We start from the raw sequence: 13,973 nt of genomic DNA on the forward strand, positions 1-13,973 counted from the left end.
CAGCACATCCGTCCACCGGTCCTTCTGATGGCACTTGATCGATGCTTTTAATTGGCGGTGCCATCGTTCTACCATGCCGTTGGCCTGGGGGTGATAGGCAGTCGTCCTCAGGTGGTTAGATCCCAGCAATCCGCTCAACTCCTTGAAGAGGTGCGCCTCGAATTGCCGTCCCTGGTCGGTTGTTATTCTTAACGGCACGCCGAATCTACTTATCCAGCCGTGGTAGAATGTCCTTGCGACTGTCTCTGCTTCCTGGTTCTCCATGGGAAACGCCTCCGGCCAGCGCGTGAATCGGTCGATGCAGGTCAAACAATATCTGTTGCCGTCTGATATCGGCATGACAATGATGTCCACGTGCACATGTTCGAATCTCTGGCTTGGTAGCTCGAAAATTCCTCTCGGCGATTTTACGTGTCGTGTAACTTTTGCTCGCTGGCACTCGATGCATGCGCGAGCCCAAGTGCTGCAATCCTTTTTTACTGACGGCCAGACGTAACGCTGTGTTACCATCTTCACCGACGCTCGTATCCCCGGGTGTGCAAGTCCGTGTAGTATATTAAATGCGGCCCTCCGAAAAGGCCTTGTCAGAAATGGTCTCGGAATCTTCGTTGTTGTATCGCACAATACTGTCGTACCTGCGCCTGGAATCTCTATTTTTTTCAATCTTAATCCGCTCGTGCCCTCGATGTACTCGTTGCACTCCGCATCGTCCTCCTGCGATCTCGCGAGTGCCTCGTAGTCCAGCGGTGTTTTCACTTCTTCGATGCGCGATAGCGTGTCCGCCACCACGTTCTCTTCTCCTCTCACGTGTCGTACGTCCGTCGTAAATTGCCCGACAAAATCAAGATGCCGAAATTGTCGCGGCGTGCATTTTTCCGGTTTTCTCTGAAATGCATACGTGAGAGGTTTGTGGTCCGTGTAAATTGTGAAGGTCCGTGCCTCGACCATGTGGCGGAAATATTTTATTGCCAAGTAGATCGCCAAAAGCTCCCGATCAAACGCGCTGTACTTGGCTTCCGTCGGGCTTAATTTTTTCGAAAAGAAGCCCAGCGGTTCCCAATCCTTTTCCGCTCGCTGCTGTAGTACGGCTCCCACGCTGCTGTCCGATGCGTCCGTAAATAGGGCGAGCTCCGCGTTCACCTTCGGGTGCGATATCAAGGTAGCTCGCATCAGGCTACTTTTCGCGTCCTTGAAAGCCTGTCTTGCTGCCGGCGTCCACTTGACGAGCGCTTTTCCTCTGACATCGCCATGAAGTAATTCATTTAATGGCGCCTGAATTTCCGCGGCTCTTGGCAGACATCTCCTGTAGAAGTTGATCATGCCAAGATACCGCCTCAGCTCCTTCGCTGTCCTCGGCTCCTGGAACTCCTCGATCGCCCGTACGCGCGCCGGCAATGGTCGCGTGCCGTGTCCGCTCACCTCGTATCCGAGGAATTCGACTTCCGCTTGTCCGAACACGCACTTTCCCGGATTAATTACGACGCCGTATGTCTGAAGACGCTCAAACAATATTTTCAGATGTTCGCTGTGCTCTTCGGCCGTCGTTGACGCGATCAGTATGTCGTCAATGTACGCGTAGCAAAAGTCAAGTCCTCGTAGGACCTCGTCGATAAACCGCTGGAAAGTCTGAGCCGCGTTCCTTAATCCGAACGACATAAACGGGAACTCAAACATGCCGAACGGCGTAGTGATCGCGGTCTTCGGAATATCGCTTTCCGCCACCGGTATCTGGTGGTACGCGCGCACTAGGTCGATCGTCGAGAACACCCGCTTGTCTCTAAGCTCCATCGCGAAGTCCTGAATGTGCCGGACCGGGTACCGATCCGGGATCGTCCGCGCATTCAACGAGCGATAGTCACCGCACGGTCGCCACTCTTCACCTTTCTTCGGCACCATATGCAGCGGGGACGCCCAACTACTTTTCGACGGTCTCACGATCCCGAGCTCCATCATTTTTTCGAATTCTTTACGCGCTGCGGTCAATTTATCCGGCGCAAGTCTCCGCGGTCTGCACACTACCGGCGGCCCCGGGGTCGTTTCAATAAAATGTTTTGTGTTATGTCGCACCTCTTTCGGGCGCCCGTCAGGTCGTACGATGTCCGGATAACGCGTCAAAAGTCTGTGATACGGCGTCACTCCCGTCACTGTTCGGACACTCGGTATTCCGCACCTGCGCGCTACGTCCCCCGGCTACGAGTCCCGTCGCCTGATCGACTAGCCGACGATTCCGCAAGTCCACCAGGAGTCCGTAATACGATAGAAAGTCCGCGCCGATAATCGGTCTCGACACATCTGCGAGTACGAATCGCCACGTGAAATTTCTCCGTAGTCCGAGATTTAAAGTTAAAGTCTCGGTTCCGTACGTATGGATCACCGTTCCATTCGCTGCGGATAACTCGTACGTCGATTGTTGCCGCGGCCCACGCACCATCCTGCGAGGAAATACGCACAGGTCTGCGCCCGTATCCACGAGGAAGTCAATTCGCGTGTCGCGGTCAGCAACGAATAGACGGCGGGAATCCTGGCCTTGATCACCGGCCGTCATCAGTGTCGGGCCATCGCGTTTCCCTGCGGCTGTCCGGCACACGGGGGTTCACATCTTCGCGCGTCCGGTCCGAATCTCCAGTGGAAGTAGCACAAATTGTTCGACCCGTGACCACGGACACGAGAGCGCGATCGCGAACGCTCCCGCCTGCGACGACCACCGCCGTCGCTCCGGCGAGGTTCTCGCTCTCCTAGTGCCTCGATGCATTTTCGCAAGCCGGTCATTTGCTCGGCGAACTCCTGCTGCATGGCCATACGCATTTGCGTCATCTGGATGTTGATTCTCGCTTCCAACGCAGCTATGCCGTTTACTTCGGCACCCGCGAATGCCGTCGGCCGAGCCGCTTCCGCGACGTGCACCGCGGGCGCTCTCGTTGCCTCCACGATCGCGTCCGCCATATCCGCGAGAGTTTCCAGCGTATCTCCTACGCGCGTTACGAGATGCGGCTGCAAATAAACGGGCAGTCGACTTAACCAAATGGTTCGCAGGACTTCATCCCCGACAACATTACCGGCGAGACCTCGAAGATGCCGCAAAAACTGTGACGGTTTGCGGTCGCCTATCTCCTCATGCTCCAGGAGCCGACGCGTCTTGTGCTCCTGCGACAAGCTCAATCTCTTTATCAGCTCGCATCTTAAAGTTTCGTACGCGCGTTCCGCTGGCGGGTTCATTATAATATCGCGTACTTCCATCGCGTGTCGTGGACCGATCGCCGTCAATACGTAACCGAACTTGGTCGCGTCCGTAATAATTCCAGCGGCCTGGAAGCTCCGATCTATGATGTTGAACCATAATTCCGGATCTCCGGAAGTAAATTCTGGCATTCTCATGCCTACGCGATTTACCTCGGCGCCCGCCATGAACAGGCAAGGTCGTTCTGCTCCTTGTTGCGACGTCCCTGGCACAGGCAGTGCATCTCGTCTCGGCTGCTCGATTTGTATCAGCGGAGAGGCAGCTCCATCGTCGCGTGTCAGCACCATTCCGTCACTTTTTAAAAAATTCACTTCAAGATCTGTATCACGATTCGCGGCAATGTCAATGTCCACAGCACTTCGCGTCACCCAGATCACAGTCGGGGTCACCACTTTGGGCGAGCGTGTGTAGCTTAGTTCGTTAATTATTGCCCTATCAATATCGCGAATCGGGAGAGGATCGTTAAGACGGAATAGTTAATAGGTGTTATAATTATATTGTCTTTTACTGCGTTTATTCGGATTATTAAATACAGACTTTTACTCTCCACCGAGGAAAACCGTGTATCGCGAGCGCGAGTCAAAATCTATCTGCCCTTCGAGGCCGCGTATCGTCTTGCTTCTCTCGATTTTTCCACGACCTTATTTTTATTTTTAGGTGATTAGTCTATCTATTATTTTGAAGACTTTCGCTTTTTATTCTATTCGGAAATCATAATCTACCTTCGTCATGCTAGACGCTTATTTATTTATTTATTATTTTGTGTCACCGGTCGCGATATCCTTAACACTCGTCGCTTGTCATATATTTTTATTTCGTGTACATTTTTTATTTTTTATATATTTTAATATTCTTGTGGCATTTATCGCCACAACGTAAAAGAACTTACGAGTAACGTATGATGGCTCAATGCAATAATATTCAATCACGTAAAAAACTTGAGTTTAAATATATCAATATCAATTTTTTTACAATATATTAGAATATAGAAAAATTATAGAAATATAAGGCGATAAACTTGAAAATTTTTAAATATTGAAAATATTTTAATCATTTTTACAATTACATACACTATATATATATATAAATGCAAAATAAGTCCGTAAATAAATTTATCAAGTAATAAATCCGTTGCATGCTTGCAGCTACATATGCATACACAAATAGCTGGTATGTTGATTTTTATTAAAAATTTATTTTTTGTATTATTTTGCATTTATATAGTGTGTATGTGGGTGTGTGTGTGTGTGTGTGTGCGCGCGCGCGCGCGCGTGTAGTAAAAATATTTTCAATATATTTATAAAATTTTTATTGCCGAAATATATTTTTTTATCATTTCTCTGTATTCCAATATATTATTAAAAAATTGATATTGATATATTTGAACTCTAATAATTTACTGGGTGATACATACTGAACATCCTTTGCATTGATCAATATTACTCGACATAAGTTCTTTTATGTTATAAGTATTTATGGAGCAAATTATACAATAACATCAATAATAGAAAAAAAATCAAGAATAACCAATGCATATTCGTCAATCTATGATTGCTATACAAGCTAATAATAATTTATATTCGTTCTCTTATTCTTGTCTCTCGAAAAAGTATAAGCAATAAATTATCAAATCTAACAAGTACCCGTGTCTAACATTGTAGACTAATTTACTTTCAATTATGCTACTGTTATTATTTATCATTAGACAATTATAAAACATATATATATATAGCACTACAAATTATATATGTATATGTTTTATAATTTATTTTATATTTTATTATTTGACAAGTTAAATCTCTCCGAATCATAATTTGCGCTTACATCTTAAAGACGAAATGCTGTAACTCTCTGATATTCCAATCTGTATTTTTGAAAAGGACCACATCCCGTATGGTCGAAACGTTAAAATAAATATATATACAACTTTAATTTGAGGCCAGTGTAGTCAGACCAAATCTATAACCTCTGTTTTATAATTGTCTAATGATAAATAATAACAGTAGCATATATAATTGAGAGTAAATTAGTATATTTTATATATATATATATTTATATATAAATAATATATCCACATATGTGCATAAGCATATATAAAATTTACAAAAATGGGTGCTTATTAGTCTTGCTACGTTACTGCTTTCTGCTACGGAAGGCCAGAAAGCATTTTCAGGCGGCATCTCGCGTATACCGGCACGGTAGTGGAACAAGGAGAACACGTGATTATCGGTCCTTGTCTCTCTTACGTGCGTCCGCGTGAGCAATGCAGTGGTGTATGTACGTGTACAGACATACACCACTACATAAAACCCGAGAATTGGTTTCTCGGCGTTGGCAACACTGAAACCGGAGTTTCGCGTTGTCACCGCACGAGGTCTCCAATATCAATTCGGAGTTTGCCTGGGTGTACTGCCGACCCTTAACTCTATGCAAGATTTACTAACTAAATATTCCGTAGCCGTTCCCCTAAAAGAAGCAACTTCTCTAACTATTGCTGATGCATTTACTAAAAATTTTATCTGCATATACGATACTTCCAAAGCCATTCTTACGGATCAAGGAACATACTTTCTTTCCATTTTAATGCGTAATCTAGCTAAAATGTTCAACATACAACAATTCAGAACTACTGCTTATCGCCCTCAATCGAATGGTTCTCTTTAAAGATCACACCATGTATTAATCGAGTATCTTAAAACACAAGTTCAAAAAGAAAAAGATTGGGATAATCATATTAACATGGTAATGTTTTCATACAATACTAGTGTCCATGAAGGTACCGATTATCCACCCTTTCAATTGATTTTCGGTCGAATAGCTCGTCTACCCTCCGCTCACCCTCCTTTAGAAGGAAATTTAGAAATTACTTCTCGAGATTATTTAACCGATTTATTTAATAGAATCCAGGATATTCAAGAAGACGCACGAAAAAATCTCATAGAAGCTAAAGAACGAAGTAAAAGATACTACGATCGAAGAATTAATGAACAGGAATTTGAAGCAGGATCTCAGGTATTTTTATTAAAGGAACCTGTTAAAGGAAAATTTGCTGACCAGTATACTGGCCCCCACGAAGTAATAGAAATTTTACCACAAAATAATGTCAAGATTCTAATAAAAAATAAACCCCGAATCGTACACATCAGTAAATTAAAAATCTCTCACATAGAGCCAGGATGAAAAAAACTAATATATTACCTCTGGTTACAGAAGTTAGCATCGCCAACAAGGCATCACACCGGACTCTAAAACAGTTATCTTCTTTACAGAATTTACCTCTTGTATCCAGCAGCTGCTCTAAGGGCCGAACTCAATTGAAGGTGGACAACAGATTTTTTTTTATCAACAGCCTTCCTTATACCAACACCTAAAACCTGTTGCCTACCCGATATTTTCTCTTTCTCTATGTATATATATTGCTTCCTATTTTTTTTTCTTCTCATTATTTTTCTTATTTACCACGAACCTTTTTTTTCATAAATAATGCCATACTATTGCCCTATTCTATTTCTAGTTTCAAAACTCTCGCTTAAGATAGCAGATAATTCTTACATATGCGTTACTAATTGTAAGTTACCTCTAACCATATAATGTGTTTAACGAAAAAATTTACGTATAAATCTCACCTTTTGTTAAGAACCTTTTCTGATTTATATCAAGTAAAATGCATACGCATTGTAGGATATCAAGTCGGAAAAAGTGGTGACAAAATTTGCATTGAATGTTACGATCGCATAAAACCTGAAGGTTATACACCGGTAAATGGTCACGGGATCGTATACGGACAATTGATTCCCGTTAATTGTCAAACTTGTAATCAAAAAATAGCGATGGACATACGTTCAATTTTACTATGCGATAGATGTTTTACGGGTTACGTACACTTTATGAATATTTTTAAAAGACATTGCAGTCACGATATTGCTACTCTAGTTTTGGACGCTTATACTTTTGACGTTCTTTGTCTATATATATATGATAAGATAACTGGAATAGAAATCGAGATAGAAGGTTTTTAATGTGTGTTACGCGATTTATTTTCCCCCCACGCTAAATATGAGTTATCTAGTCACAGTAAGAATACAAGTGCCTAATATAAAATATATATATATATTTTAATCAATTAATATTCTTAACCCTTAAATGTTAGCTATTAAATTTAACTAACACGAAAATCTATATAGATGTTTAATCAGATTAGAATTATGCCAGTAAATAAAAAAGAACTCTGAAAATATTTAACCACTAATTTTAATCGATCGTCGACTAAACTTATTATTATCCTGCTAGATATAAAAAATATATATACACACATTCGCATAAATACGTTAATTATTTCACTAGAATTACCCACTATATCCATTCAAGTATAAGAAATATATATATTCGCGTATAATATAATATCTCTCATAATATATAATATATAATATCACTCACTCTAAGCTCGTGTGCTATTTTAATTTAATTATAAAATTAAGAGTAATTATTAATTGAAATCGTAAGAAATGAAAGATTAAGTGACTAACTAAAATTATTAAGATATCATAATAATGGAACTGAATTATTTCCTCTAAGTTAATTGATTGTGACGACGATGCTAATGACAAAAGATTAAAATTAAGATATATACACATAAGTTTTATTATAATAATATCAATGTAACTACATAAGGCATCCATAATACATTTAGAATAATGAAAATTAATGAGTTGATTTAATAATATATATCTTCTAAATTAATACAATTAACAAAGGGACGACTATATTAAAGGCATAGAATTAAGTTAAAGATTCTTAAACAATATCGATGTGGAAGCTAAGAAACTATATAGTGTTGTAATTAAATAATAAATATTTATCTAAGGGATTAATAATTTTAACGATCAGCTCGGGCCTCGTAAATAAGTATACGTAAGTAAATTATGAAATGCTTTAATCTCAGTGTTAAGACTATACCATTATAATCGAATATATATATAAAAAAAAAACAAAAAAAAAACAAAACGAACATTTCTATCTTATTATTCTATTAGGATAAGGATTAAAAGGAACATTGTAAACGTATACTAATCCTCCTATTCACTTTAAAATATTGTTTATTCAATAAGTTATTAAAATTTTTACAAGGTTGAAATATAATTATATAAATTCTTAATAATTATAACTTAATCTATAGCTGATCTAAGAATTAGTAATTTTAATTTCTCTGCTTGAAAAGAAAAAAAAAAGAAAAATATATAATTTTTTTTATATAATAAACTATAAGGAATAACGATAAAAGGGAGTAATAAATAATGGTCTATTACCTTATAAATTTTTTTTTATTATTACTTTTTTTTCTCCCTCTCCTTCTTTACAATGCTCGTTTCGACTTAGCGTTAAATCTTAGCATGGCTTCCATCCTTAGCCTCGCTTTTTCTTCCTCCATTTCGCGTTTTTTAATAACGCCTTACTCACATTCCATCCTGAAACAAAATACGCCAACATTAATAAATTAAAAGAGCCTAACGCTTCTTATTGGAAAACAAAAAGGAAATTACTTACCTTCAGGCTCCTTAAAAATTTCACTTAGCCCGAGGTCGCCCTCCCACATACGCTCCGCGTCGGCTCTTCTCTCTTTTCGCGCCTTCTGCACGTTTTCTGCATCCAGGAAATGCTTCGTTACCAGCGGAAGAAACTTCCGCAAGCCTCCCCGTAAAGCAAGCTGGAAAATTGCACAAATCTCTTAGCACTTCAAAGATATGAATTATGCATGCACTATAGCTAATATAAATAATATCTTAAAGTTACTCACATTCGCGTTATAAAGGATGACTTTCATCAGCATATTCCTTTCATTTTTCGCAACTAACATTTTCATGACTGGCTTCATTTCTCTGTGTTCCCACTTCATTACAACTGTATGTCTACACTACTGACAGCACTGACAGAATTATAAATGCGAAATTTCTCTATCCCCTATAACCTGTCGAATTTCACTCCCCCTATTCCTGCTATACTTTCTTTCATGTTTACGATCGTTTCTCGATCCCTATTTGACCACCCCAAACAATAAATGCTACGTGTCTTCTCTCGACCTTTTTTTTTGGAGACAATATTTTGTAGCACAAACCGCATACATCTTAGACTCTTAAGAAAAATCGAAAAAAAACACCCTTGGAATGCTTAAGTTAATTATAGAACTACATAAGCCTATGCATGCGCAGTTATCGCATAACGTTTTTACAATTTAATCAGATACATACTAATTTAATAACATCATATGCTAATTATTTTTTAAAAACTTAAATTTTAAGATAGTTAAGAACATCGAATAATTTTTCTGGCAAACAGATAATTTTAAGTATGCATGCACGCACTCTTGCCGTTAGACGCTTAATGTTCTAAAGTCAAAATCCGCAGGCTTACGGATCTTGACATAAGCATATCCTTTTATGTAAAAAGAGTAAAAGGATATGATGAAAAAAAAAAACAAAAATACGCAAGCGACAATATACATGTGTGAAACTAATACTTGTATGTAATTATCATATACGTGTGTGAAACTTATATGTAATTTGTGTGTTATTATTACAGAAATGTTAATATACTTCGTGGTTCTCGCTTTTATAAATTCAACTCGCGCTTTAATCGGATTCGATTGTGGCGGACAACACCTGAATATCACCTCTGTATCGCTGCTCGATGTTGGAGAATGCAATCTCAATATACGGAAACCAAACTCTACAGATGTTTATGTACAACTTTTACAACTTTCGGATTATGACCATGCTGAGGTCATTCAATGCAAGGTGGATATCTCAAGGACAATTTATTACTGCGGAATGCATTCGCACGTTTCCATAGTTAATAATGGAAGAACAGAATACATTCACGAAACTGGATATACTGTATGTCGAAAGATGTTCTACGAAGGAACTTTCTCCTTGGGAGCAGGCAACGTTATTCAAGGATTAAGAGCTAATCAGACTACCTATCACAGCCTTACATTAGCTGGCTGTACCAATAATGACGGGACTTGCAAAGGAACTCAGTACTCCGATCCTTACGGAACGTGGGACAACGTTATCGTTCAAGCTGCTGTTAAAATTTTTCTGAAAAGCACGCATGTTCCTGTGCAATTAAATTCAGGAAAAATAATACTAAAATCCGGAACCATTTGCCGATTAAGCGAAGGATTTTGCATTGATTCAGAAAATGGATACACTTACTGGAAACCTGTACCCGTATCTACCTGCAATTTTCACCAATACGACGTTCTTTACGAGGGACCTGCGACCAGAATCACCGACGATTCAAGCAGCCCCCCTGCTGCGATCGTTTACAGCCTGACGACGCAGGACATCACCTTTGCTCTCACGAAGACAAAAGAACAGCCCCTGTGTGGATACACACTATTCCGCACAAAACACCCTAAATTGATTATTTTGGAAACAAAAAAAGGAGATACTTTCGCTAGTCGCGGTATTATCCCTGTGGATAATTTAAACATTTTTGCATATATGAATTCCAAATTCGTATATATGGAAAAACATATTCGGCAACAGATGACTTTATTATATTATAACGTCATGCAACAAAAATGTGAATTAGAACGAAAGATAATTACTAACGCTCTGTCGTTCGTCATTCTTCAACCGGATTTGCATATTGATTAATGAAAGAACCAGGGTACATGGCCGTTACTACGGGAGAAACGACTCACATTATCAAGTGTATTTCTGTGGACGTCGTAGTGAGAAAAACAAAAGAATGTTATACAGAACTGCCCATAACAGTTCATAACTCTTTTTTGTTCCTTACTCCTAAATCTCGAATAATCACCAAATTCGGGATCCAAAGAGAATGTAGCTCAGAATTGCCTACGATGTATCGCATCGAGGAAACTTGGATTCAATTCACATCGGAGCCTCAAATTAGACAACAACCTCCGCAACAATTAAAACCAATGACAGCGTTAACTTGGGATTACTTAACGCCGGAAGACCTGGCTATCAGTGGAATATATTCCGAAAATGATATAAAAAAATTAAGGGATCACATCATGTTTCCTGCCGAGAAACTCGCCCTTCTTAATATAGTCGCAAGAGGAATTACTGGTTACTCCATCAATCCTGACGCCGTCTCCATGTATAACCTGTTGGACAAAGCCTCGCTTAATAAAATAGCTGAAAATGCCGCTTCACGAGTCTGGAATGGATTCATTTCTTTCGGATTTGCAACCGCTGGAATACTTGGCATTCTGATAATCGTCCGTTTAATAAAAATCGTTATCAACACAGCAATCCACGGTTACGCTCTACATTTAGCTTACGGATGGAGCATGCATTTATTTGGAGCAATCTGGAGCTCTCTCACCAACCTACTACTTCATCTCGCCCGAGGACCCGCCGATAAGACTAAGAATAATAAAAAGGAAATCAACGAATCACCACCACCGTCCGCACCCGAGGGAACCACCAGAGAATTAACAACATTTAAAACACATTAAAAACATTTCTTTTGCATATAAATTATATGTATATTTATTGTCACATAATATATATATTATAATTATATATATTATATAATTATAAATTATAATTATATATATTATATAATTATAAATTATATTTATAAATATAATTTCTATAATTTATAAAAATATATTCTCATAAATTATTTATTGCTAATTTATGGTTGCCTCTGTGAGTTTGCGAAGAAAAATAACTGTCGCTGTGAATAACGAGCGTCATGAGGCGGATAAAGCGGGCGTATAGTAGTGTATAGGGATATTTTTAATTTATTTCTGAAAAATGCGACTTCGGAATACAACTTTATTATATATGATTGAATTTGTCGTTAAATGAGCTATAAGTTTTGTTATGAGACAAATTTAAAAATTTTCAAACATTGAAAAGGAGGGGGGGATTTCGAAAAATATGACATTTTCGACAAATCTGATTACATGATTTTGAAGTACATTAAAAACCATAAAACTTTTATTTGAAACTTTTCTTTATATCTCTTATCGCTTCGACGGTATTTGCTGAGAAATGAAAAAAATCGATTTTTTTCAAGAAGGTGTTTCACCCCCTTAACGGCCAAATTAGCACTTATAAAAAAATACGTGTCTTCTATTTTGATCTACACTACAACATATTCAAAGCTCATTAAAATCGGAGGGGGACACTTCCGACCCTTTCCGTGTTAGTGTCAGAGATGTTATTCTCCTTTTAATATATTCACATAAATAAGGATTCCATGAATATAACAACATTTCACCGTAACTATATAAGAATATACTACGTTATGAAATCATAACTATATAATTTAGCAATCGTAACTTCATTTTATTATATTAAAATTGCAATAACTAGAATATAGCAGAGAATTATATAGAGAACGATTTCAGAAGCAAGCAAGCGAACAATAGAACCCCAACGTGCGGCTATCGTTTGAACTTTTTTTGTCGCCCGAACCGCCCCCGATCTTGATACGATAAGCAACCCCGCGCCTTTCGGGATACTAACATCTGCACGTCGTGAACTTCGAGAATCAACAAATCATAGACTTTTACGACTTATTCTCTCTTAAATTTTCTCGTCGCTTATGACCATATATGGTCATGATAACTTCTCTTGACCATATTTGGTCATAAGAAGAGCTCACTCGTTGCCTTCTCAGGACCCTCAAACCACCCCTTTTTTTATAAGAAAATTTCTTATGATATCTTCCTGGAAAAGCGTTTCGTGGGAATCCTCCTACCCAAAAATTCGCACTCGACACCAAGATTTTTCGGTTTCAAGGGGTATATAAACCCTAGAAAATCTGGCCAAAAGACGGCATTTCATCATAATCACGGGACCGCATATCATCATAGAAAGTTACAGTGTACATTTTAAATTGTCGCTAGCCAAGAAAAGTACAGCAACAATTTCGTACCATCCTAAAATCATCATAACGACCTATAACGCGAATCTCGGAATATATAACTTTGTTAACGACACTTAACTGCTGTAGCCCAGCGTAAATTTGTAACTTGGTATATTGTTCAAGTCACGGGTTAGCCGTCGAACTCGCTGACTTCTTATTTCTTAATCGCGCACAATTTGTAAACGGGTTAAAGACGAATAAAGAACTTCAGAGCATCGTACCACCTAGTACTTGATTTCGCCATAAGCACCCCACGACCGAGGTCTATGCGAGGGAGCGAAGCTGGCCAGACACATCACAGGTCTACGAAGAGTTCGTCGTCTTAAAGGTAGGAATCTGTTAAACACATACATCATCCAACACTCCGACATTACATAAAAATTCGAACGAGTTTCAAAGGTCGCGCAGATTTCTTTCAAGCATTATCTAATCACCTTCCAATTCTCTTATTAACCCTCTGATTATTTCCTTCCCCCGAGCGCTGAATAAGCGCACCGGAAACAACTCTCCGATTATTTCCTTCCCCCGAGCACTGAATAAGCGCACCGGAAATAACTCTCTTATTAACCCTCTGATTATTTCCTTCCCCCGAGCGCTGAATAAGCGCACCGGAAACAACTCTCTGATTATTTCCTTCCCCGAGCGCTGAATAAGCGCACCGGAAACAACTCTCCGATTATTTCCTTTCCTCGAGCGCTGAATAAGCGCACCCGGAAATAACTCTCTTATTATTTCCTTCCCCCGAGCGCTAAATAAGCGCACCGGAAACAACTCTCTGATTATTTCCTTCCCCCGAGCGCTGAATAAGCGCACCGGAATT

The 13,973-nt window shown here is 39.3% G+C and overlaps 2 protein-coding genes across 2 annotated transcripts; one reads left to right on the top strand and one right to left on the bottom strand.

Annotated features, from left to right (window-relative positions):
• Window positions 1–2,544: 2,544 nt before the first annotated feature.
• Window positions 2,545–3,525, bottom strand: LOC114936739 (uncharacterized). The gene has a single exon (XM_029310035.2). The coding sequence runs from the start codon at window positions 3,523–3,525 to the stop codon at window positions 2,545–2,547; it is 981 nt and encodes a 326-aa protein (XP_029165868.2).
• Window positions 3,526–10,838: 7,313 nt separating this feature from the next.
• LOC146723319 (uncharacterized) lies at window positions 10,839–11,729 on the top strand. Its single transcript, XM_085482479.1, has one exon. The coding sequence runs from the start codon at window positions 10,896–10,898 to the stop codon at window positions 11,727–11,729; it is 834 nt and encodes a 277-aa protein (XP_085338605.1). The 5' UTR covers window positions 10,839–10,895.
• The last annotated feature ends 2,244 nt before the right edge of the window (window positions 11,730–13,973 follow it).

This window comes from Nylanderia fulva, unplaced genomic scaffold (assembly GCF_048542155.1).
Source record: "Nylanderia fulva isolate GAGA-0341 unplaced genomic scaffold, ASM4854215v1 Scaffold209, whole genome shotgun sequence".
Classification (NCBI taxonomy): domain Eukaryota; kingdom Metazoa; phylum Arthropoda; class Insecta; order Hymenoptera; family Formicidae; genus Nylanderia; species Nylanderia fulva.